The sequence below is a fragment of the Mastigoproctus giganteus genome, chromosome 6 (genome assembly GCF_048544385.1).
Source record: "Mastigoproctus giganteus isolate SK-2022 chromosome 6, ASM4854438v1, whole genome shotgun sequence".
Classification (NCBI taxonomy): Eukaryota; Metazoa; Arthropoda; class Arachnida; order Uropygi; family Thelyphonidae; genus Mastigoproctus; species Mastigoproctus giganteus.
In genome coordinates this window covers 97,756,908-97,784,183 of record NC_143580.1, presented here as the reverse complement: position 1 = coordinate 97,784,183, position 27,276 = coordinate 97,756,908, and the positions used below count along the sequence as shown (strand labels likewise).

Below are 27,276 nucleotides of genomic sequence, written 5' to 3'. Positions count from 1 at the left end.
TAAAATCCCCCATTATAAGACACTCCAATTTACTGGCCCCCTCTATTTCTCTGCACAATTGCTCATTATACTCCTTAGATTCATTAGGCCTATACCACACACCTACTCTCATTTTTCCTTTCCTTATATCTAACTAAACAGACTCAACATTGTATTGTACACCAACATCAGTTGGAAGCACTTCCTTAGATTTTATGTGTTTATTAACTAACAGCATTAACCCTACTCCCTTCCTGTCCTGTCTATCCTTTCTGTACACATTGTACTCTCCAAATTCCAGTTCTGCACTGCTTATGTCTGTGTGACACCATGTCTCTTATATCCCAACAATATCTGCCTTTGATGTCTTGACTAGCACTTCAAGCTCATCAAATTTATTAACTATATTCCTAGCATTGCTGTACATGCAAGTATACATGCACCTGTTTCTACTCTTAGTTACCCTAACACAGCCCATGTATTTACTTGTTCCACTATGACTCCCAGCAGTCCTGGAAATTCCCATTGCCTTGCTTTCCAGGCTGTTGCTCAATTGCATTTCAATAGAAGTAGTGCAAGAATCACTTTTACCTCTGCTAGCGGCTACTATTAATCTATTAGTCCGTGTATCCCCCCAAGCTTGCAATTTTCTGACCCACCTAACTCTGCCTCGATAGCATCAGTAAAAATCCTTGCACCCTTTCTATTTAAATGTATCCCATCCCTGTAGAAGCAGTCTTTCTGTTAACAAGCACAGACCAGGTTGAGAAAAATTCTACCCCTTGAGCCTTGCATAATCTTTCCAGGGCTGAATTGATTGACAAGGCTCTCATCATATACTCCCTCCTATCGTGTCTGGGCAGAATTGCAGACACTTTCAAATTCAACCCTAATTCACGGCTTTTTTTCAGCATTGTCTTGTTCTTGTTAAATAATTCTGCCGGTCTCCTACACTTAATATCATCAGTGCCAACGTGTACAACAATATCACCCTTTTGTTCCCTTAAAGGATGATATCTGCCGTACAATGTCATCAACCCTTGCCCCTTTCAGACATATCCTGGTCTTGTTCCATCTATTCTTTTTGCCCAATATATTCCCCGTTTCCCTGACAAAGTCACCTACAACATAGTTCCTTTGGGACCAGCGCATTCTACCTTGGTGGTTGTAGCTGTGTTGCGTAATGTTCAAGTGCAAGCTCTAGCATTGATGTGAGCAGCTGAGAGCTTGATGGGCCCCTCAGTTTAAATCATTCAAGGGCATCCACCTTGTCCTTCAAGCTCTCATATAAGCCCATAACAATGCCGAGTTGGCGCCTGATTTCCTCGCACTCCTTACATCGTGCACACACGAAGACATTCCCCTTGGCAATATCATGTCCCGTTCCTGATTGTTCCACAAACATCAAACAAGCAGTGCATTTCAATAGACTGTGATTCAGAGGACAACCCCTCATTTCTCCCCTGAGCCACAGCACTTCCACTAGTTTGAGCCTTTTGCTTTGCTGCTCTGGTCTGAGTCATGATTTGTAATAACTAGGTCGCTATATTTATTTAGTTAATAAAGTACAATTCAATTGACAATGAAATTTAATAAGATTCATAAAGGTTGTATGAGGCCTTGAATGGATTGAGCAGGCTCAATGCTGATGGGATTCTTTCTCTTGCTCAGATTATAAACCTGAGGGAGCATAAACTCAAATTGAGAAAAGTCAGTTGTCGAATAGATGTGCAGAAATTTGCCTTTAGCCAGCAGGTAGTTGATTGCTGGAACAATCTTCCATCTGTCGTTGTGGAAGTTGATGGCTTAAATAAATTCAAGGAGAAGTGGACAAACTTTTGGAGCAAATCGGTGGGTGAAATGGGAAGTTTTTTTTATTTTTTTTATTGTTTTTGGCTGATGTTGTATAAGCTTGCTTTCTTTGTCATATGCCTCTGCTAATGCTAAATCGAAGACTGGGAATAACCTTTTCCCATTGGGAAAAATCAGCTGCTTAAGCAAAATTTCAATTTAGATATTATAAAATCTATGTGGCAATAGTTATTCTTATTTTAATGCAGAATTCAAAAGTTTCATCCTGAATGTGACCAAACAGGTCCCGATGACAATACCCTAAACCCAAAAATAACAGATGAACCCTGGTGCCTTTTAACAGAAACACTGTAGTTGATTATCAGATCAAATTTGTACTGTTATGAATTGTGATACAACTTAATAAAACAGTTCTAATTAATTACATTCCCATCGCATTATGAAAAAATTGGCATTTTGAGCAGGTTTCAAGGCAAGTTAAGTGAAGTTTAACCTGCTGCTTCATCCTCGTAACACAAATAATCACTGCACTACTTATTTGAACCAAAAATATAACAAAATTAAATATTTTCTAAGTAATAAAAAAATAGTCTACTTAGCAATGTTCAAAAATAGTATCAGCTTGATACTCTACTGCTTTGCAAACCAGTTCAGTGCCAAAACAAATAGGTATAGTATATCATAACCAGTGTGCTACAAAATTCTAAATCACTCACTCAAAATCTATTTCTGTTGAAATTAACACGAACCTTGCAAAGTTAATTTTTATTAAATATCTGTAACCTCTTTTTTATTCTTCTTGTGAACTTAATTTAGAACTGCGGACAGAGAAACTGATTATCCATATAAACGAGCAGAATTGCAATTTGGTGATCTGTTGAAAACTACCCAGTTGAAGAATTACACACCCTGCACTGTTCCTGGTGTTAGAACTGGAGGAGGTGGAGGATTTCCTTCTACCCATCAGGAAAATTTCAATCAGTGGACCTCTAATAGGTACAAGGCACTTCCTCAAATTCTGTATTATATAGATTGATGTGTAAGTTAAGATTGTGCCTTTTTTTATTTTCTCAGCTGTGATGAAAAAATATACTAAGGTATTACATCCTGATGTATTGTTAAATTTACTTGTTGGTACTTGTACAAAAACAAATAATTGCATTTGGTTCATTAGCAAAAACATGCAAATTACAAAAGAAACTTCCAGGTACAGTAGAACTTTGATTGTTTGTCAGGGTATGGGACCAAGACCATGATGGATAATTGAATAGACGTATAATAGAATATGTACATTAAAAACATTGTACATACAATAGACTGGGTCATCTAACATATTTATTTTATTACATAATACATAACCTAATGAAATTTAAATAAACTTTATTATTATTTATTTTTTACTGGGTAATCAAAAAATCATAGTACACATATGTGTACTATGAAATTTTAATGACCCATTACATATTCTAATTACATTAGAATATGTTTATATTACATTAGAAATTACATTAGAATTTTTAATGACCCATTACATTAATGACATATTCTAAATACATACCTATTTTAAAACCATGAACGTTCAAACATAACTGCAAAATTTTAGTTTTTTTTGGAATGGTTTCTGTATCACTTGAATATATTTCTGGCCACAACTTATTCCAGTTTCTTTGTATTGTTTGCACTGGAACATAATTCCAGGCATCAGCGACATTGAAAATTGCGTCTTTTATAGTATAGCTTTTCCAAAACTCTATCACATCTAATTTATTTTCTGCGGAAACAAGTATACGAATGAACATTTTTCGATAACAACGGTTCATACTCTCAATCACGCCTTGGTCCATCTGTTGAATGAGAGATGTTGTGTTTGCTGGAAGAAAGTGGCATGATATTTTGCCATCATCACTTTTTAAATCACATATGTGTATGGGATGAATAGGTTCATTATCCATCCGTAGCATTGCATATTGTAGTAAACCTTTTGATGCCAAATGTGATCTTACACATGGTAGAAATATTTTGTGAAATCAATCATGAAATATATTTTGCCTCATCCACATGTTGTTTTGTGAGAAATATTTAACTGGCAAAGCATTTAAATTAATATTTTTAAATGATCTAGGCCTTTTTGGTTTTTCTATAACAACCAAAGGCAATATATGACTACCTGGCATTAGCACACACCATTATAGTGATGTAATCTTTTTGCATCTTATATCTGGGTGCCATATGTTCAGTCATTGAGGCCAGTTTCTTTTGAGGTAGGGCCTTCCAATTAAGGCAGTCTCATTGCAAGTGTATATTTTGGTCTTTAACCAAACTTGGATCAGCTGTTTCCTTCTGTAGTTTGTTTTTCACGATAAACAGAAATTGCTGCTCTATCTACACTTAGCTTCTCACCCTGGATTGACAACTGTTGAATACCATGGCGGAACTTAAATTTGTCCAACCATCCGATGCTGGCTTTGAATGAAGGATCTCCGCCTGGTTTTTTATTGATTTCAATGGCTTTTTCAATTATTCCCGAAAGTGGAATTCCTTGGCTATGTTTTTGAACAAACTATTGAAACATTGCAGTATCCAATTGTTAATTTTTAGCAAGCTTTATTGTTTTACGACTTTTAACATTACCGTCAGTGGTTTCCATTTTTGACAGATGGTTTTCAATTTTGTCTGCATCATGCTTTATATCATTTACTGTTGTTCTTCCTATTCCATAAACCGATGCTATACTTGTAGCACTTTCGCCTTTTCTTAGACAATTGATTATTTAAATTTTTTGTGATAATCCCAAGACTACTCGCTTACGTTTTTCTGTCATTTCAGTGGGTTTACTAAATAAAAATTATTAAAATATGAAACAATAGGAAGTACAACCGTATGCAGTGAGTTGTAAACAAAAACTGAGTGATACATTGCGCCAATATCACAATGCATTATGGCATAGTGGGGTTAATTGACGGTTAACAGAGACTGGCGGTAAATAGAGTGACGGATAATCAAAGTTCTACTTTAATTAGATAACCATGTCAAAAATAGTATTTCAGATTTGCTTTGGAATTCATCTGTTTTCCAACTGTCCGAGCCTTGAGAATGAATTCCACAGTGAATTAAAAGGATTATCTGATTTGGGCCTGATCACCTAATTAGTGAAATTCCTTTTTTTAGTTGTAGTTAAAGTTGTAGTTTAGTTGTAGTTAAAAAAATTCCGTTTTTTAACTGTAGCTAAAAAAAATTCCTTATTCCAGTAACTGTAATTTTGCTTATGAATGTGATTTTAAGTGTCTTTAATTTGGTTAAGTCCTGCATAAAGCCTTTCAGAGAATATTTGTGTTGTGTTCATTTTTACCATATTCAGTGGAGCCTTCACAAAATTTTAATAGAGAAACTGAAACAAAATCCCTTTAGGTTTTTGCTTTATTGTGAGTTAGAGGAGTTTTTTGTAGTGAGTAGTGGTTTGAGAGCATGAAAAAATAAAATAACAGACTAATTTAAGGTTGCATATTATGGTTGTAAAAATTACACTGGCTAATTTGAGATTGCATATTATGGTTGTAAAAATTATACTGGTCAACAAAACAAAACTTTTTTTTTTTCTCATTAGAAATGTAAACACTTTTGTAAACCAATTTTGCGTGCTGATTTCAAATATATTTTTTTTTTTTTGCATGTGCAGTTTTCGTAATATGAATACTGATAATATTAGGTCAAATTAATGAAGACTATTCATTACAAAACAAACATGTGAGACTAGTTACAATTACATTTTTATCCATTTTACAGTTTAAAACCCAATATACTAGGTATAGTTAAAATAGTACAGTACACTATTGTAAAAGAGAGATGTAAATTTTAGAAATAACGGGTGAATGATTTCCTTCAGAACACTTTGTTCAGAATGTTCTAGTGCAACATCCAATAGTACAGGCAACCCCCGTATAGCACAGTACTTCTACAACACAGTTTCACTCTAATATGAATGATAAATTGTGGCAATCCTCGCACAGCACGGTTAGAGAATTGCGGAAAACCTTGCATAAGATGTGATTAACTTCACAACTGGGTCGTCATGTCTGCAATACCAGGGTACCTGCCCACCCACTGATGATTGGCCAATAGCCATGAAACAGTGCTGTCTGGGTGGTGGTACTCAACTGAGAATAAGTAACAATAGTCTTCTCTATCAGTGAAGCATTACTTATTCGAGGTAGTGCAATATCATGGCAACTCGTCGTGAAGGCAGAGCACAATATGAGAAAGAGCAAATGATGCCGCCAACAACTACTTTGTAGTTTCTTAAGAGTTATCTATGGTGTATCTAAACACCGATATCATATATAGATACCAAACTCTTAAAGTATTATGCCTTGTGCATTTATTTATTTTAAATGTTAATTTATATGTATCCCAAGCATTTTTCTTCTCTGCCATATATCTCATTAGTTCATCTGACATCCATTTAGACCTAAACTTTGAACAATATTTCTTAGTTGGTATGTAAAGCCTAGTAGCTTCCAAGATAAGTTCTTTGAATGCTTCCCATTTTGAAATTGCTGTTGGTATCATCATCAGTTGGTCCCACTGTATAGAATTTAAATACTCTCCCACACCACCGTAGTCACCTTTACGAAAGCAATAACTCTTCCCTTTACCCCTTATGGTAGTTACCTCTTTGAGTAAATCCCACATCAGCACACTGTGATCACTGCCACCTAGTGGTTCCTCCATCTGCAGATTCTAAATGCATGAAGGATCACTACTGATAATCACATCAAGAGTATTACTCCCTCTAGTTGCCTCCCCAACATGCTGATTTAGAAAACAATCATCCAATAAATCCACAAAAGCCTTCCTAGTGTGCGAGTGGCCAACCCACAAATTCCAGTCAGTATCTGTGAGCTAGTAAATCAGAGAGTCTTATAATGGAGGATTTTAATTTCCTAGATATTGACTGGAATTTGGGGGCTGGTCACTCACACACTAGCAAGGCTTTTGTGGATTTATTGGATGATCGTTTTCTACATCAGCATGTTCGGGAGGCAACTAGAGGGAGTAATACTCTTGATTTGATTATCAGTAGTGATTCTTCATGCATTAAGAATCTGCAGGTAAATGAACCACTAGGTGGCAGTGATCACAGTGTGCTGAAGTGGGATTTACTCAAAGAGGTAACTACCATTAGGGGTAAAGGGAAGGGTTATTGCTTTCGTAAAGGTGACTACGATGGACTGAGACAGTATTTAAATTCTATACAGTGGGACCAACTGATGATGTTACCAACAGCAAATTCAAAATGGGAAGCATTCAAAGAACTTATCTTGGAAGCTACTAGGCTTTACATACCATCTAAGAAATATTGTTCAAGGTTTAGGCCTAAGTGGATGTCAGATGAACTAATGAGACATATGGCAGAGAAGAAAAATGCATGGGATACATACAAATTAACACGTGACACAGAAGCCTATGATAGATACAAGTTGATCTGTAACCAAGGTACAAAGGAGGTTAGGCAGGCAAAGGCAGATTACGGGAAATCTTTTGCAAGGGATGCAAAGAAAATCAGCAAAGAGTTCTTTACTTATGTAAACTCTAGAAGGAAGGGGATGAATCAGATTGGTCCACTGGATATCGATGGGTCAACTTGTTGATGATCCTGCTCATGTAACTAACAAACTAAATGAATATTTTGCATCGACATTCACACATGAGGAGTTATTCAGCGAGGGGAATGCCAGAGGTGTATTCAACTCTGGCAGTAAGCTAGAGAATCTTGTAATAACTGAGAGTAACGTGGAGGAGAAATTGTTGAAATTAAAGACAAGAAAGGCACCTGGGGTGGATGGGATCTATCCAGTTATATTAAAGGAGGCAGCAAAGGACGTAAGCAAACCCTTAGCCATAATTATGAGAGCTTCCTTGGACTCAGGGGACGTACCCATGGACTGGAGATGTGCAAATGTGACCACAATTCACAAAGGAGGATCAAAGGCTGACACAAGTAATTATAGACCTGTGAGTTTAACTTCTGTTCCCGGAAAATTAATGGAGGCACTGGTTAAAGAAGCCCTGCAGGATCATCTACACAAAACTTCAGTTATAGCTCGGACACAGCATGGTTTTGTTAAGGGGAAGTCTTGCCTGACCAATTTGATTGGATACTATGATGCAGTCACAAAAGAACTGGATGCAGGGAATAACTTTGATATTATATACTTGGATCTTAGAAAGGCTTTTGATAATGTTGCACATGGAAGACTGCTGCACAAATTGGAGCAGTGTGGCATTGGAGGCAAATTGCTGCTGTGGATAAAGGGGTGGTTGAGGGGGAGAAGACAGAGAGTGGTAATCAATGGACGCTGCTCATCGTGGACTAATGTTATTAGTGGAGTCCCTCAGGGTTCAGTATTGGGTCCATTATTGTTTTCTGTATTTATAAATGATATTGATGATGGTATATCAAGCTTAATGTCCAAGTTTGCCGACGATACGAAGGTTGGCAGGGTTGTAAAGGACACTACTGACACTATGCTAGTGCAACAGGATCGGGAAGGTTGAGCAGATGGGCTTCGAGGTGGCAAATGAAGTTTAACATTGACAAATGTAAAGTACTACATATGGGAAACAGCAACCCCAGAGCAACGTATCAACTCTGTGGTACTACACTGACAGTGGTAGAGAATGAAAGGGACCTGGAGGTAGTTGTGCAGGCAGATATGAAGTTTTCTGAGCAGTGCAGATGGGCTGCAAGAGTAGCTCATGGTGTATCGTCGATGATATATAGGAATTTTTCTAGCAGGGATAAGGAGGTGATTATTCTCTTGTATAAGGCAATGGTCAGACCACACCTAGAGTACTGTATACAGGTCTGGAGGCCTCATTTCAAGAAGGATGTAGAGATGCTGGAACGAGTACAGAGAAGGGCAACAAGATTAGTGAATGGAACAAAGGGGTGCTCTTATGAAGAAAGGCTTAAGTTTTGCAAATTACAGTGTCTGGAGACTTGGCACCGGCGAGGTGATCTGATAGAGGTATATAAAGCCTTGAATGGTTTGAGCATGCTCTTGCTCAGAATAATCACCTGAGAGGGCATAAATTCAAATTGAGAAAAGACAGATGTAGGATAGACGTGAGGAAATTTGCCTTTAGCCAGCGGGTGGTTGGTTGGTGGAATAAACTTCCATCCCTTGTCGTGGAAGTTGATAGCCTAAATAAGTTTAAGGCTCAGCCGGACAGGTATTTCGAACAAACAGAGGGGTGAAGTGGAAGTGGTTATTTTTTATTTATTTATTTTATTTTATTTTTTAATTAATTAATTAATTTTTTTTTTTTTTTTTGGCTGATGCTGCATAAGCTTGCTTTCTTGCATCAAATGCCTCTACTAATGCTAATGCTAAAAAGCTAATAGGCATGCTGAAGTCTCCAAAATGCATTTCAGTGCACGTGGAAACTTTATACGTGCTAAATTCCAAATAGGGGAGAAGTTGATATTGGCACTTTCATGTTTAATATGTTGAATGAAGTGTGGCACTTAAACGACTCAATGATGAGAGCCTCATTTTGAAGAATTTTATAACTAGAAATTTCAGTTTAACTAGAAATTTTTATAACTAGAAATTTCATTTCTTGTAATCATAACCCACGCAGCCGTATGGATGCATGGGTTATGATTTCAAGATTGAACATGTTTTAATTCTGTACCTGGTAAATTAGATTTGAAGCTGTTAAAGTGGTAGTAGGCACTTGTGTTAGAAATTTTTGAAGTCCCAAATTTAGCTGTTGTACTACCAATGTAACACGCTTGACAATCTGATTGACATCTAATCAAATATATGATGTTATTATAATCGTTTGATGTTGTTGTTCCACAAGGTTCCTTCTGTTTTAACATGTGTGCTTGCCTAAATAATGTTCTCTGTGAATTGCATGGCTTTCGACAAAGCTGCACGCTAATATGTGTTTCCAGAAGACCTGGGTTTTAAATGATAGTCCAGTAGTTGGATTAGGACAAAAATCTTGCACCCTCAAGCCCACTCGGACTTAAATAAGAGTAAGCCTGCAGCATCAAGGTTGCGTTGTGAATAACTCAAAGGTTCTCCTTAAATTGAACTTTGAACCCGCATAACTCCAACTCAATATCTTCTCAATAAATTACGTGAATTATGTGTAACAGAGAATTGTCACGAGGCAAGATGATCAACGAAACAAGATTTATTAAACATAAGTCATATACATGAGTGCAATTGAACTTGTCAAAGCTTTTGATTAATTGGTATGTGGTTGCTTGGTACATTAACTGAATAGCAAGTGTTATCTTGTTATTAGTAGTGTTGCAATTTATGGAATGTTCTTCGTGTGACTTTTCCACTAATTATCTAGCAAGAATTCACAATCATTGATGACAATCACGTCATACAATCGTTCTATTATTATAATAGTATATATGTCAACTTAACAATTAGAATGAGTATTATAACAATTAATTGGTCAGGTCATGTTAACTGTTAGATTCTAACTATGAAAAGTAGATATACATTTGTTAGAATGATTTTCATGAGAAGAGAGCTCTCTCTCTCTCTCTCTCTCTCTCTCTCTCTCTCTCTCTCTCTCTCTCTCTCTCTCTGTGTGTGTGTGTGTGTGTGTGTGTGTGTGTGTGTGTGTGTGTGTGTGTGTGTGTGTGTGTGTGTGTGTGTGTGTGTGTGAGAGAATTTAAGGCAAGAGGAAAGTATAATTAACTTCTAATGGTTGAGTTTCTGTTGTTTAAAAATTAAAACTACTCACTTACCGACAAATGGTCGTTCGTCCGTGGCACTTCTTAGTTCTGCTCTTTTATCCATCCATACGACTCTGGACTAACTTCTTTAACTTTCTCTATCTGCTGACTTAAACTTTCGCTAAGCTTCTCGGACCTACTCTCAAACTTTTACAACCTGGAAACTCCAAAACCTACAGTAAGACTGGCCAAGCTCTCTCTTTTCTTTCCCCTTTTCCTATAAATACCTCTACATTCCCCTGTCAACTTTGGAATTTGACGCAACTAAAAATGATATATTAAATAGATACAGGAAATCTCATATTTTTGTAAGGCAGTTTCTTTTGTTTTGCAATCGCGGTCATCGAACATAAATCGATACACTCATACGAACGGAATTTTAGAATGACAGTCATTGTGTTTATTAGTTTCGATCTCGTAAGGAGTTATGTCTCATGTTCGAATTTCTCACTCTCCTCTTTCGTTCCTGAGGCAATTACGCAATACGCGGACTGCCCGTGACCATCGGAGAGAGGGGTGACTCACGTCATCTAATTGCTCTGAGCACTAAACGTGGTGTATCGTTTCAACAACAACTTCCCCCTAGGGCGGCGACTGACTGCAGCTACAAAATTGAAAGTTAAATGATGTTCATTCCGTCAGATTAGTTGTATAGACCGTGGAAAAAGTATAGGACACTTTGAAGAATAAATGCTTCTTAAAAGCAGGTGAAAGGGATAAAAAATGATAGCATTTTTTAACACTTTAACATTGTCCTGTATGAATTAAATTTAGAACCTAATTTATTATAAGATGTAAATATTAACTTGATATCTGTATTCTTAAAAATCTGTTGAAGCCATCTATCATATTGTTGACGGTATGGAAGGGCAATATGAGGTCTGTGTTGTCTTATTCAAATGGTTATTAATGTTGTCTAAAGCTATTAATACTATTATGTACTTTAGTAATTTGTTTCTTTTGTTAGTTGTAATGGATATTTCCTACCGATAAATTTTTTAGTGAGGTATTGCAATTCTGTGGATAGATCTGCTTGTGTGTGACTATATTTAACAGCATTATATATCTGATTATAAAGAACTGCTTTTTTGATGTATAGAGGATGGTGCGAGTAGTAATAAACAAATTAATTTACACACCCTCCAGTAGATAGGTATTCGCAGTACTATACTTCCTCATATTTTTGGAATAGTTAAAACTCCATAAACAAGATTACCCTTTGAGACCTATTGCTTCCTTTAAACAGTCCACTTATGCTAATCTATCCATATTCCTTGTTAAAATTATTTCACCTCTAATGAGATTTTCTCAGTTCAGGGTATACAACACTAAGCCAGCACACAAACGTATAACTTCCGTGACCATATCTGAAAATGATATTCTCCTGTCTTTCGACATCGTCTCCCTATACACAAATGTGCACATCAAATCCATGCTACTAGCTCTTAAAGAACTATTAACTAAAGATGACACATTGACAAAAACATACTGATTTAAATGTTAATTACATTTTAGAGCTCACATCACTGTTACTTAATACCAAGCAATTTAGATTTCAAAATAATAAATATGAACAAATTTTTGGCCTTCCTATGGGCCTCGGTATCTCTGCCCCCTTATCCGAAATCTACCTCTCTTCTATTGAAGAAAAAGTACTTCAACATTTTCCTCTTGGTATCAAATTGTATATGAGGTACGCAGAAGACATCCTTTTAATAGGTAATAAAACAACTATTGACACTTTATTCAATACATTTAATACAACGCATGAGAGACTCAAATTTACTCTCAAAGTAGAAACCGATAATAAAATTAATTTTCTAAATCTCACCATATATAAAATCAGTACAATTTTAGGCACCAAAATATATGGGAAGAACACACATACAGGGAAGTTCCTACATTACTACTCACGCCATCCTCTATGCATTAAAAAAGCAGTTATTTATAATCAGATATATATAATGCTGTTAAATATAGTCACACACAGGCAAATCCATCAACAGAATTGCAATACCTCACTAAAAAAATTATCGATAGGAAATATCCATTACAACTAATAAAAGAAAGTGTGTATGTTTTCATTTTCTTCTGTAGATTTTTTAGATGTGGTAGGAATGTGAGGCTTCTGTCCAGAGTTGATGCCCAGGTATTTTAGCTCGGTCATTAGTTTAATGGTTTTGTCCTGTATTTTGATTAATGGCAGTCTCGTTGGCAAAAGGTGCCCTTTTAGCAAGATGGATTGAGTTTTGGTCAGTGATATTTATAGATGATGTAGCTTGGTCCAGTGTTGCATAACAGTCAGGGCGTTGTTGGCAGCAGTTTCAGCAAGGTGAGATCATCTGCAAAGGCCTGTGCTCGTATACCTCCAGATCCATGGCCAGAAATTCATCCAGCACATAGTTCCAGAGGAGAGATCCAGCACAGAGCTTTTGCAGGCAACCCCCAACTACACTGACAGTGGTGGGTGGAGAATGAACTGGACCAAGGGGTAATTGTGTAGTCAGATAGAAATTTTCTGAGCAGTGCAGATGGTCTGCAAGAGTAGCTCATGGTGTGTTGTCAATAATATACAAGAATTTTTCTAGCAAGAATATGGAGGTGATTATCCCTTTGTATAAGGCAATGGTCAGGCCACACCTTGAGTACCATATACAGGTCTGGAGGCCTCATTTTAAGAAGGATGTAGAGCTGCTGGAACGAGTACGGAGAAGGGCAAAGATTATTGAATGGAACAAAGGGTTGCTCTTACAAAAAAAGGCTTAAGTTTTGCAAATTATAGTGACTGGAGACTAGGCACCTGCAAAGTGATCTGATAGAGGTGTATAAGGAAGAGGAAGGAAGGAGGGGTTATGCTATTAGTTAAGAAACACATAAAATCCAAGGAAGTGAAGTTAGTCGACATCGCTGGACAGTGCAGTGTCGAGTCAGTTTGGTGTGACATAAGCATTGGGAGATCAAAATTGAGAGTAGGAGTGTGCTATAGGCCTAATGAATCTGATGAGTATAATAAGAAACTGTACAGGAAAATATAGTGGGCCAGTAAATCAGAGAGTCTTATAATGGGGGATTTTAATTTCCCAGATATTGACTGGAATTTGTGGGTTGGTCACTCACACAATAGCAAGGCTTTTGGGGATTTATTGGATGATTGTTTTCTACATCAGTATGTTTGGGAGGCAACTAGAGGGAGTAATACTCTTGATTTGATTATCAGTAGTGATCCTTCATGCATTAAGAATCTACAGATAAAGGAACCACTAGGTGGCAGTGATCACAGTTTGCTGAAATGGGATATACTCAAAGAGGTAATTACCATCAGGGGTAAAGGGAAGGGTTATTGCTTTCGTAAAGGTGACTACGATGGTCTGAGACAGTATTTAAATTCTATACAGTGGGACCAACTGAAGATGTTACCAACAGCAAATTCAAAACGGGAAGCATTCAAAGAACTTATCTTGGAAGCTACTAGACTTTACATACCAACTAAGAAATATTGTTCAAGTTTTAGGCCTAAATGGATGCCAGATGAACTAATGAGACATATGGCAGAGAAGAAAAATGCATGGGATACATATAAATTAACACGTGACAGAGAAGCCTATGATAGATATAAGTTGATCTGTAACCAAGTTACAAAGGAGGTTAGGCAGGCGAAAGCAGATTACGAGAAATCTTTGGCAATGGATGCAAAGAAAAACAGCAAAGAGTTCTTTACTTATGTAAACTCTAGAAGGAAGGAGATGAATCAGATTGGTCCACTTGATATCGATGGTTCAACTGTTGATGATCCTGCTCAGGTAGCTAACAAACTAAATGAATATTTCGCACCAACATTCACACATGAGGAGTTATTCAGTGAGGGGAATGCCAGAGGTGTATTCAACTCTGGCAGTAAGCTAGATAATCTTGTAATAACTGAGAGTAAAGTGGAGGAGAAATTGTTGAAGATAAATACAAGAAAGGCACCTGGGGTGGATAGGATCTATCCAGTTATATTAAAGGAGGCAGCAAAGGAAGTAAGCAAACCCTAAGCCATAATTATGAGAGCTTCCTTGGACTCAGGGGAGGAACCCATAGACTGGAGATGTGCAAATGTGACCCCAATTCAAAAAGGAGGATCAAAGGCTGACACAAGTAATTATAGACCTGTGAGTTTAACTTCTGTTCCAGGAAAATTAATGGAGGCACTGGTTAAAGAAGCACTGCAGGATGGAAGTCTGTTCCTCCGACCAACTACCCGCTGGCTAAATTCATGCCACACTGTAAACTCTATGTCAAAGCGATCCTTCAGTAAGTAGATCTTTAAGAATACAACTTCAGCAAATACTAATGGACTTGAGTTGGCTAGATAACATTGCAACCACTCTCAAGTGCCATCATTGACAATGGAGCTCAACTCCACCACAGTGCAGTTTACACACCAGAAGTGTAAATGCCTATGAATGCCTTGCAATTAATGACCTGTTCTCCGCCTTCATTCCAGTATATGCAGATCAGTTAAAGAGTGAAAAACAAGTAGGAGTAGCTGCAGTTTCTTTACCCGGATATAACTCTCTCAAAACATCTACCAACAGTATGCAGCATATATATATTGCTAAATTAACAGGAATAAATTTAGCCATGGAACATACAAAATCAACATGTATCCTAAGAAGTATAATATACACAGATTCTCTAAGTTCATTGTACACACTGAGAAACCCATTTGTACCTTATCACCCTGTCCTCTGGCAGATTTTTGACTCCATACCTGTACTTGGTGAAGAGAGAAAAAAAGATATGTTTCTGTTGGTATGTGTATGTGTTTTTTTTTTTTTTTTTTTTTTTTTTTTTATGAAAACCCCAAACACGACAAGTATTACAACCTGTAGTAGTTAGTACCATGCTTGGGTTGGAGGTTGAGAAGATATAGGTTGACAGATTAGACTTCATTAGAATTTTCAGGAAATACGTACGAAGGAAGGTTGTTCCAGAAAATGGCAGTTGAATGAATAAACGAGGAAGATGAAAAGTTGGTTCTGTGAGTTTGAAGTTAGACAGTAAATGAATGCTGACTGGTCGTGGCACGTGTTCGGACTGTTTTGAAAGAGAGAGCGGGAATTATACAAGCCAGTTCAGAAGAACAGTGCCCATGGAAGCATCTGTAGAAAAGGCATGCAGCAGAAACAGTACGTCTATGAGACAGCGAGTGGAAAGACTCTGTTAGAGAGGAGTCATTAATCAACCTAACTGCCCTCTTCTGAATGGAATCTAGAAGCCTTAAAGAGGTTTTGGGGCCACTGCCCCAGATGTGGGAACAATATTCCATGATAGGGCGGATTTGTGATTTGTATAGAGTGAACAGCTGTTTGGAAGAAAAGTAACGCTGAGAGTGAGAGAGAAAACCAAGTTTTTTAGATGCAAGTTTTTTAGAACCTTGGGGGACACCAGCATTAGTGGAAAAGTTAGAAGACAGAGAGCCATCTACCATCACCCTCAGTGGGTGATCAGAGAAAAAACTGGATAACAGATTAAAAAAACAGTTGGCAAACAATAAGATGGAAGCTTGTTTAGGAAACTTTTATGCCAAATACGATCGAAAGCCTTTGAGATGTTAAGAGCAACTACTTGTTTCCCCGAACTTTTCCATTGAATTTGTCCTTGAATGGGTAACATAAGCCAGATATCAGCAGTGGATCGACACTCACGGAATCCATACTGATGATCATTGATCAGATGGAAGGTTTCTAGGTAGTTTAAGAGTTGGTGGTTAATAGATTTCTCCATTACTTTAGAAAAAGTAGAAGTAATTGCAATGGGATGATAATTGGATGGGAGGGATTTGTCACCCTTTTACGAACTGGCTGAATATGAGCAAATTTCCAAGCAGAAGGAAAAACACCTTTGGAATAAGAATGTGAAAAAAGGCGGCAAAGAACAGGAGTAATTTCAGGAGCACAGGTTTTGAGAACAAGTGGAGAAATACAACAAATTTAAAATATACACCAACCGTTTATAACTGATTTAATAATAAAATAAAAGATACAAAAGACTGGACTGTAAAATAATATTTACAAAAAACTAATTTATAACTAAAATAAAATAAGTAAATAAGTTAAAATGCATTAAAATATAAATTTAAAATTGATAAAAACACTATTAAAGCTTTCGGAGGTGTCTACCTCCTTCCTCAGCAGTAATGAATATTTAAGCGACACATCCTTAAGTACCAGGTTCACGGCACACGCGGATGACCAGGCGCATACTCGGTATTCCTTTCACTTGTACCGGAAGTGGTCTGGGGACGTGGAAAACTAAAACGTTTATCTCTGGCAAAAACCACCGCCTCAAGAAGGGGGTGAAGCCTAACTTACCTGTCTCTGTTCATGCTATTGTTGCCAGAGGATCCAAACCACAGAATCCACTGTCGAATCGCATTGCGAGGATGCTTCGCGACTTTCAGACACGCTGTGTGCAGCTCCCGGGCCGGAGGTTGCACACAGTAGTGTCACAGGTCAAAGACCCCATTACTAGGGATTCTAGTAGTGGGGTCGTATATGAGATCACATGCCTGGATTGTGGGGGAGACAGGACGGCGTCTCAAGGACCGTCTGGGGGAACATTCAAGAGCGATACGGACTGCATAGCTCAATAAATCCGCCATTGCCGAGCACTATTGGTTAAAACAACACCAGATCTCCCCCGACAACGCTGTCATCCTTGACCGGGCACATAGATTCTGGGACCGCAAGTGGCTGGAAAGTCTGTGGATTGGATCCTCTGGCAACAATAACATGAACAGAGACAGGGGAGTTAGGCTTCACCCCCTTTTTGAGGCGGTGGTTTTTGCCAGAGATAAACGTTTAGTTTTCCACGTCCCCAGACCACTTCATGTTCTGGTACAAGTGAAAGGAATACCGAGTATGCGCCTGGTCATCCACGTGTGCCATGAACCTGGTACTTAAGGATGTGTCGCTTAAATATTCATTATTGCTGAGGAAGGAGGTAGACACCTCCGAAAGCTTTAATAGTGTTTTTATCGATTTTAAATTTATATTTTAATGCATTTTAACTTATTTACTTATTTTATTTTATTTTATTTTTGTTGTAAATTAGTTTTTTGTAAATATTATTTTACAGTCTTTTGTATCATTTTATTTTATTATTAAATCAGTTATAAATGGTTGGTGTATATGTTTAAATTTGTGGTATGAATAATCCCAACCTTAGAGGCCTTATTGCAGATATGGAGAAATACCATCATGACCTGGAGCTTTCTTAGCATCAAGATTCGTCAAAATCCTTCTGACATCCTTTTGACGGAAGACCACAGGAGGCATTGAATGGAGCGTGTTGCGAATGGTGGGAGGTGTTTTACCAAGATCATTAATATAGGAGTTGGAAGAAAAATGGGATGCTAGCAGGTCAGCTTTATCCTTGGCTGAAGTGACAACAGAACCAACTGGTTTTGACAGAGGTGGGAGCAGAGATAGGTAAAAGTTGCGGCCAATAGCTTTGGCAAGAGACCAGAATGCTCAGCTACCATTAGGTCAAGAAGCAAGTTTTTTACTCTTATCCTTTTCAAAATCTAGTTTGGACTGATTAATAACTGCTTTACAATTGTTGTGAACTTTGGTGTAGGCAGAAAATGAAACTGAAGATTTAGAAACAAGCCAATTACAATATGCAAAGTTTTTCTCTTGAACATTCTTAGTACATTTGTTGGAAAACCAAGGTATAGATAAAGGACGAGATTTTAAAGTGGAGTGTGGAATAAAGGATTCCATTCCTACAAGAATCATTTCACTGGCACGATCTGAGCAAATGTTGACATCAGAAGTTTTGAAACAGTAATCCGACCAAGGAAAAGAAATCTCGCAGGTCATCCCATTTTGCATTCTTGTAATGCCAAACAATACAAGGTTGGGAATAGCCATGAGATAAACGCTCCATTGGAGAAGAGACAATCACCAGGTTGTGATCTAAGGTGCCTAAAGGACCACTCACTTCGACCTTGTACTTAGAAGGGTTGTTTGAGAGGAAAAGATCAAGCGTGTTGGCTGCATGGTTAGGATTGTCCGGTATTCTTTTAGATAAATGAACAATCTGTGCAAGGTCATTAGTAATTGTGAAAGCTTCAGAATCTCGACCTGCTGGGTCGGTGTGACTAGAAAGCGAAAGCCAGCTGCAGTTGTGAACATTAAAATCACCGAGGAAAATTACCTCACTGTTAGGAAAGGTGGACTGGAGAAAGTCAAGTTGCAAAGAGAGGAAGTCAAAGAGTTCCAAGTGATTAGTGGATTTGGGAGAATGGTAGAGACAACAGATGAATTTTACACAATGAGGTAGAGAGATTTTAAACCAGAGAAGATCAAAAAGAGGAGATTCCAAATTACCAAGTCTCTGACGGAATTTTGGAACAGACATATGCACAAGTACCAACTTTGAGATGAAAGGAATCGTAGAGCAAATAATTTAGGCAACTGAGTTGAGCAGTGGTTGAATCAACCGTTAACTGAGATTCTGTCAGAAAAAGTACATGTGGTTTGGGAGACTGCAAGTGGAAATGGACATCTTTCAGATTAGAATTGAGACCACGTATATTTGTGAAATGAACTTGGAAGTATTTGGGAGGTTTAGATCTTTTCGCAGATAAGCTTACTCTATTAGTTTGATAATTCATGATGTATTCAATAGTAAGAAAAAGTGGCGGGGACATGCTGTATGAAGTAATGAAATTTTTGGATATGGCGTACACATGGGAAGAATATACACGGATCCTTGGCATAATGGGGCCTCAACAATGCCCCCCGCATACACACTATTCGGACTCCCTCCAGTCACTATCTGGTAAAGTAGAGGTAGCAAGATTATACACTAGCTGATCCGGAAGCCTCCTAAAGATTTACCAATATGTTCGTTCCAGTGTGCTAACTAGCGACTGGCCTGCGAATACTGTTTTAGAGCAGTACCCTCGAAATATAAGGAAGATTGGATCTCACCATGATGTTCATCATAACTCAAAAGTCATCAATTATACTGCATGATGGAAGAGATGGGGAAGGGTTGACCGGAACTTAACTCTGGAGGTTAAACATGGGTTCCACCATTTCAAGCCTCCAATAAGCAAAGTGGTGTATTGCACCAGTTGATGAGAGTCATCTACCACCTGGTATTGCCTGGTAACACAGAGGGGTAGCATTCCTCCATGTGGTGTGGGTGCTACACCTTGATCACTGCTTTCGTTGGTTCACACCTGGGTGGTCACCCACAGCGTACATGTGCATGGAAGTTATACCCAGGGTTACTAACAGTCCCGGCACCTCCGTAGCCAGGTGGGAAGGAGTAGCAGTGTGTAGCACATGCTTCTTGATTAGACCGGGGTTCGAGCCCTTCACCAACAAATACGGAGGATGCGGAAAGGTCAGGGAATGACCACCACATATCTCGGAGCAATATGGCCTTAGTTGCTAATGCTCCTAAAAACCAAATAACTAACAGGCCCACCATCGTGAAGGTGCAAGCAGAGGATTTGGCTGTCACAGACTGTCCAGACTTTGCTGAAATTGGGTCCACTTGACTTGAGTGTCACCTGAATATCAGTTCCATCAGCGTTTTAGATTCCCAGGTAGCAAGTACTGCTTGTCTGGCATATCTGAGAGAATGTCTGTAACAATGTCCAGGACAAAAGTATAGTAACACAATTTTAAGCATTAAAAACATCTTTTTTGAATGCTCAAATTTTATTGATGAATGTCATATATGTTTTAGTGCTTTTAATCATCTGACTGAGCCATAAACATTATCAGATTTTATCTGACAAATTGTCTGCATTTATTTACTTTTTACAAATTTTTAACTTGAAAAAATATATGTAAATTGTTTTTAATAATTATTTTTATAATAAATAATTTTAATAATTTTTAATATACTTATACCTTTGGACTTGGGGCATTTTGATATGTGTTGCATATTCATTATAAAAAATTAAAACAAATGAACAAGCTCTGTAAGTAAATTCTAAATGCCTGTTTTTTCTTATAATGTAATAATTTTATATTATTGTTTCATGTTCATAGCAATTTTTTATTTTATTTTTATTTGTATCCCAGATTTCTTTCTGCTGCAGTTATGGCCTCTTCAATAGTTTCCCAGTCATTTCATAGGCCATTGGTGGTTCATTTGATTTTATCTATTAAGCTGTTTTTATATATGTTTCTGATGTTGTCCTATACCAAAAAATACCGTGTCTTATTTACTAACACATATATATGGAGGATCAAAGGGAGACACAGGAAATTACAGAACTGTTAGTTGAACTTCTGTTCCACGGAAATTAATGGAGGCACTGGTTAAAGAAGCATTGCAGGATCATCTAGTCAACACTTCAGTTATAGCTTGGACACAGCATGGGTTTGTTAATGGGAAGTCTTGTGTGATCAATTTGATTGGATACTATGATGTAGTCACAAAGTAACTGGATGAAAAGAATAACTTTGATATCATATATTTGGATCTTAGAAAAGCCTTTAATGCTGTTGCACATGGAAGGCTGCTGAGAAAATTGGAGCAGTGTGGCATTGGAGGCAAATTGCTGCTATGGATAAAGGGATGGTTGAGTGGGAGAAGACAGAGAGTGGTAATCAATGGACACTGCTCTTCGTGGACTAATGTTAATACTGGAGTCCCTCAGGGTTCAGTGTTGGGTCCGTTGTTGTTTTCTGTATTTATAAATGATATTAATGATGGTATATCAGGCTTAATGTAAAAATTTGCAGATGATACGAAGGTTGGCAGGGTTGTTAATGACACTAATGACAGTATGCTGCTGCAACAGGATCTAGAAAAGTTGAGCAGATAGGCTGAGAGGTGGGAAATGAAGTTTAACATTGACAAATGTAAAGTACTACATATGGGAAGCAGTAACCCCAGAATAATGTATCAACTCTGTGGTACTACACTGACAGTGGTAGGGAATGAAAAGGACCTGGCGGTAATTGTGCTGGCAGATATGAAGTTTTCTGAGCAGTGTAGACAGTCTGCAAGAGCAGCGATAAGGAGGTGATTATCCCCTTGTATAAGGCAATGGTCAGTCCACACCTTGAGTACTGTATACAGGTCTGGAGGCTTCATTTTAAGAAGGATGTTAGAGCTGTTGGAACGAGTACAGAGAAGGGCAACAAGATTAGTGAATGGAACAAAGGGTTGCTCTTAAACCTCAAAGAAAGGCTTAAGTTTTGAAAATTACAGTGTCTGGAGACTAGTCACCTGCAAGGTGATCTAATAGAGGTTTATAAAGCCCTGAATGGTTTGAGCATGCTCAGTGCTGATGGGATTCTTCCTCTTGCTCAGAATAATCGCCTGAGAGGGCATAAATTCAAATTGAGGAAGGACAGTTGTCGGATAGATGTGTGGAAATTTGCCTTTAGCCAGTGGATGGTTGATTGATGGAACAAACTTCTGTCTGTCGTAGAAGTTGATAGCTTAAAATAGTTACAAGGCAGAACTTGACATTTGAAGTGAGTGGATGGGTGAAATAAGGTGTTGTTTTTTTTTTTTTTTTTTTTCGGCTGATGCTATATAAGTTTGCTTTCTTGCATCATGTGCCTTTGCTTATGCTAATATAATTTGTTTTATTAATTTTTATAAAATATGGAAAAAAATAGCAGTTTTGCATACATTTTTACAAGTATACATTTGCATACAAGAAAGTTTGCTTTCTTGCATCATGTGCCTTTGCTAATGCTTATGCTAATATAATTTGTTTTATTAAATTTTATAAAATATGGAAAAAAATAACAGTTTATTAGTGTAACAATTTAGTGTATTAATTTTAAGTTTAATTTTTAATGTATAATTTTTTTTAGGCATTTGAATAATCATAATAATAATATGGAAGAAGAACTGAATGCTTTGCAGATGAAATTTGGTGACCTGGGAAATTCAAATGGTTTCACTGTTGATTTTACTACAAGGTAATGTGAATTTTTTCTTGAATTATTTGTTATGAATAGTAAAAACAGTTCAGTATAGTAAGATTTCACCCATAAAACCAAAACTACAATTACCTTGTTAATGAAAGTAGTCATACCTTGATTAACGAATAGGATGTGTTCCACGAAATTACTTCGTTAAGCTAAACTTTGTTTTCAGCGGTAAAAATACTATGGCCAGAATAGGGATACATTCCTACGTAAAGAAAATGAAAAGCTTTTTTTCGAACAAAGATAAGTTTTATTAAATAAACAGTCAACTTACATACAAAATGAAATTTACATTTTAAAGTATGAGTCTAAAGTTGATTATTTATGCTTTTTTCACTTTCATTTAACAATTGCCTATACGGAGTTATTGCATTTAACACTGATCGCTTAACAATAACACTTCTTCCTAAATCAGGATCATTTTCACTAAAAAAATGTAAAATGTTTTCAATGTCATTTATGCACCCTTTTTAAATCTTTGGTTGTTAACACTTTTTCGGCAAGAACAAATTCGCTGTTGACCGGACTTACCGGAAAAAATTATGACTAATAGGACTAATCAGCAATGACGTGTACCTTGCATCTGTTTCTGTCTGATTGAGCTGGTGCTCTTATCTCAATGTTAAGCCAGCTCAATCAGACTTAGCTCTCATAAGGAGTTCTCTCCTTTGTATCAAAATGTTTTCATTTGTAAAATTACTTGTTTTTGTAAATTAATTGTTCGATTTTCCCGGAAGTTTCGGGAGGCTGTAAAAATGTAAACCCCTGGCTTTTTGGCCGTGAAGGGCATTAAAGATTATCTCTCTCTCTCTAACTTCTTTAACTTCGTCTTCATTTTCTTTGTCTCCGTTGCTAACAAGGTTTTCTAAATCTTCCACTGAAAAACCAACATCTTCTGCATTCAATAAATTTCTAAGAACCTCTTCATCGACATTTTCGAAACCTATGGATTGAGCCATGTGAATAACTTAATTTCTAATTTCTTGGATGTTATTTTCTTCTTCTAGTACAACTTCTGGCCATATTTTGTGCCAAACTCCATTTAAGCATTTCTTAGTGACTTCTGTCCAAAAACTATCAATATCTTCAATTGCGTTTTTAATGGTGTAGTTTTTCCAAAAAGTTTTAACTGTCAATTCCTCTTTATCCTCTAGTTCAATTGAATTGCTTAATGTTCGACGCAGATAATAAGCTTTAAATGATGCTATTACTCCCTGATCCAATGGTTGAATCAGGGAAGTTGTGTTTGCTGGAAGAAACACAACTTTGACAGGAATGTATGTGTCCAACGTGTTAAGATCAGTAGGATGTTCTGGAGCATTGGGCAGAGAAGGGCAACAAGATTAGTGAAGGGAACAAAAGGTTGCTCTTACGAAGAAAGGCTTAAGTTTTGCATATTACAGTGTCTGGAGACTAGGCACCAGCGAGGTGATCTGATAGAGGTGTATAAAGCCTTGAATGGTGTGAGCATGCTCAATGCTGATGGGATTCTTCCTCTTGCTCAGAATAATCACCTGAGAGGGCATAAATTCAAATTGAGGAAAGACAGATGTAGGATAGACTTGTGGAAATTTGCCTTTAGCCAGCGGGTGGTTGGTTGGTGGAGACTTCCATCCCTTGTCGTGGAAGTTGATAGCCTAAATAAGTTTAAGGCTCAGCTGGACAGGTATTTCGAACGAACAGAGGGGTGAAGTGGAAGTGGGGTTTTTTTTTTTTTTTTTTTTTGGCTGATGCTGCATAAGGTTGCTTTTTTGCATCAAATGCCTCTGCTAATGCTAATTGTCTAACAACAAAAGAGCTTTTTCTTCAAAGTTGTTTTTTTGACAATACCGTTTTACTTCAGGACAAAAGTGGTTAACAAACCAATCATTAAATAACTGCTTGGTTAACCCACGCTTTTCTATTTGCTTTCCATATTACAGGTAAATTCGTTTTTATGTTACCTTTTAACGCACCGACCGGGCTAGCTGAGTGGGTAAAGTACCTGCCTGGCAACCCAAAGGTCGCGGGTTCGAATCCCGCCTCAGGCTTGGATCAAAGTACTGCAAAAACCTTGGGAGGTGCATTATGGCCACAGAAGCCGATGTGCCAACAACTACCAAAAAAACAAAAAAAAAACCTTTTAACGCCCTCGGATTTTCTGAATGGTAAACTAATAACAATTATTAATTTATAATCGCCAGAGGCATTTGATCCAAAGAGTAACGTTAAATGGTCTTTGGCTGCTTTGAACCCAGCAGCTGATTTTTCTTCAATAGAAATGAAGCTTTTTGATGGTAGCCGTTTCCAGAACAAACCGCTTTCATCAACATTGAACACAAAATTTGGTGGAAAATTTTCACGTTCAATTATTTCCTTTAGTTTTTCTGGAAACTTATTTGCAGCTTCAACATCTTCACTTGCAGCTTCTCCTGTTAATTTTACACTATGAATCCTGGCCCGTTTTTTTAAATTTCTTGAACCAACCACGAGAAGCCCCAAAAGTTTCCGTAATTTCTTCAGTTTGTTTAGATTTCAGGTGATTAAACAAAAATAATGCTTTTTCTTGAATCACCATTTGACTTAAAGGCATATGACATTGTGACATATCATCTATCCAAAAACTTAATATTTTCTCCATTTTTTCTAAAATTGGATTCCTTAAGCGAGTTAATTTTGCCACTGTAACATCTGTACAATTCTGAGCAGATTGTTTTATTTTTTCTGATTGACTTAGTATGGTTGTTAAAGTTGATTGCGCTAAACCTAAAGAATGTGCCACATCGGATTTTCTTTCGCCGCTTTCAACACATCGTACGATATTTAGTTTAGTTTCCAAAGAAATTGCTTTTCTTTTCTTTTCTTTGATTCTGACATTTTAACTAAAAAAAATATTTCTATTAAAATTTACAAAATCTACATTATATAATGCTATCAAAGAACCTACGTCAATTATTGCAGTGTGCCACACTGAAACAACGTCAATCATGTATTGCAATGCACCACACTGAAACACACCCTATGAATTGTAAACAAAGACTAAATTAGGCAAATGACGCGCAAAACTGTTATAACAGACACACCCACAGCTTGGGAGCACTCGGGAGTACGTATCGAGTCACCTTCAGTAACCAATCGGATGATTGTTGGGCGTTGGTTTTAAATTGGAATATTTTTTATGTTAAATGGGGCTTGAAATTGCGGACTTCGTTATCAGAGGTAACGTTAACCAAGGTATGACTGTAGTACCTTACAACAAATTTGGTCATTATAATACAAAGAAATAAAATACCTAGAGAGAAAACAATGGCATCAGTGCCCAAAGGGAAATAATTTTGGGATGGGATTACAAATAATTAATAATTAGTTTTAACAGATTAAGAGCTGAATCCAAACAAAAAAAAAAATAAATAAATAAGAAACCCTACCCATTTTACTTATCCATCCCCTCCAACAGTTTGTCTAGTTCTTCCTTGAATTTATTCAGGCTGTCCATTTCACAACATTAGACGGAAGTTTGTTCCAGCAATCAACCACCCTTTGGCTAAAGGCAAACTTTGCACATCTTTTATGCTACTATCCTTCAGTTTTAATTTATGCCCTCCCATTTGTGTGTGTGATCTGAGCAAGAGGAAGAATCCCATCACCAACTTGCTCAATCCATTCAAAGCCTTGATCACCTCAATAGGATTGCCTCACAGGTGCTGAGTCTCCAGATGCTGCAGTTTGTAGAATTGAAGTCTGACTTGGTAAGAGTACCAATTTGTTTCCCTCACTAATCTTGTTGCCCTTCTCTGTACCTGCTCCAGCAGCTCTACATCCTTCATAAAATTAGGTCTGCAGACCTGTATGGAATACTCAAGATGTGGCCTGATGGCTTTATACAATAGAACAATCACCTCCTTATCCCTGCTAGCAAAATTGCTGTATATAATAGACAAAAACCCATCTGCTGTCCTGGCAGCCTGTCTGCACTGCTCAGAAAATTTCACATCTGATTGCACAATTACCCCCAAGTCGTTTGCATATCTGACTGTACAATTACCCTTCAGTGTAGTAACTCACAGTTGGTACTTTAGGCTGGGACCCATATGCAGTACTTTGCATTTGTCAATGTTGAAGTCTCAAATTCCATTTCTTAGTGCAATTGCTTAATTTTTATAGATCTTTTTGCAATAGCATACTGTCATTAACCACTCTGCCAACCATTTGTTATCATTTATAACCTTCGATATTAAGCCTGATATATCTTTATCAATTTCATTAATAAATACAGTAAACAACAATGGCCCCTGCACGGAACTCTGGGGGACTTCACTAATAACATTAGTCCATGAGAGCAGTGCCCAGTCAAACCACACACTGCTGTCTTCCACTAAACCATTCCTTTATCAGGCCACCCCTTTCCTTTATCTCTCGCTCTTCCAGCCTCTTAAAACTTTTGGAGAAGGCATTACTTTCAACCATCACCAGTCAAATCATGCGGCACAAAAAAATCCCACAAAATCACTATGCCATTCCCGGAAGATCCACAATCACCAATTTAACATCCATAACCATTACCATTCTCAGTGCACTAGAAGCTAAAGCAGAACTTGCCGTTACGTATGTTGATCTGGAAGCTGCCTTCGACTCAATAAGCATTCCCTCGCTCGTTCACCTCCTAGAAAATTACTTCCATATAAAAGGTGACTTGTTGTGGTTTATCACAACCCTGCTATCAGACAGAATCATTGTTCTTACAGCGGATCAAGATATAATCTCAAGAAA

The 27,276-nt window shown here is 37.4% G+C and overlaps 1 protein-coding gene across 1 annotated transcript in view; it reads left to right on the top strand.

Annotated features, from left to right (window-relative positions):
- LOC150084470 (uncharacterized) overlaps window positions 1-27,276 on the top strand; it is a 428,998-nt gene that overhangs the window by 356,079 nt on the left and 45,643 nt on the right. The window contains exons 9-10 of the mRNA XM_090375238.1: window positions 2,608-2,787; window positions 22,411-22,518. Coding sequence (XP_090231364.1) covers window positions 2,608-2,787; window positions 22,411-22,518 — 288 coding nt within the window. The remainder of the gene's footprint in view (window positions 1-2,607; window positions 2,788-22,410; window positions 22,519-27,276) is intronic.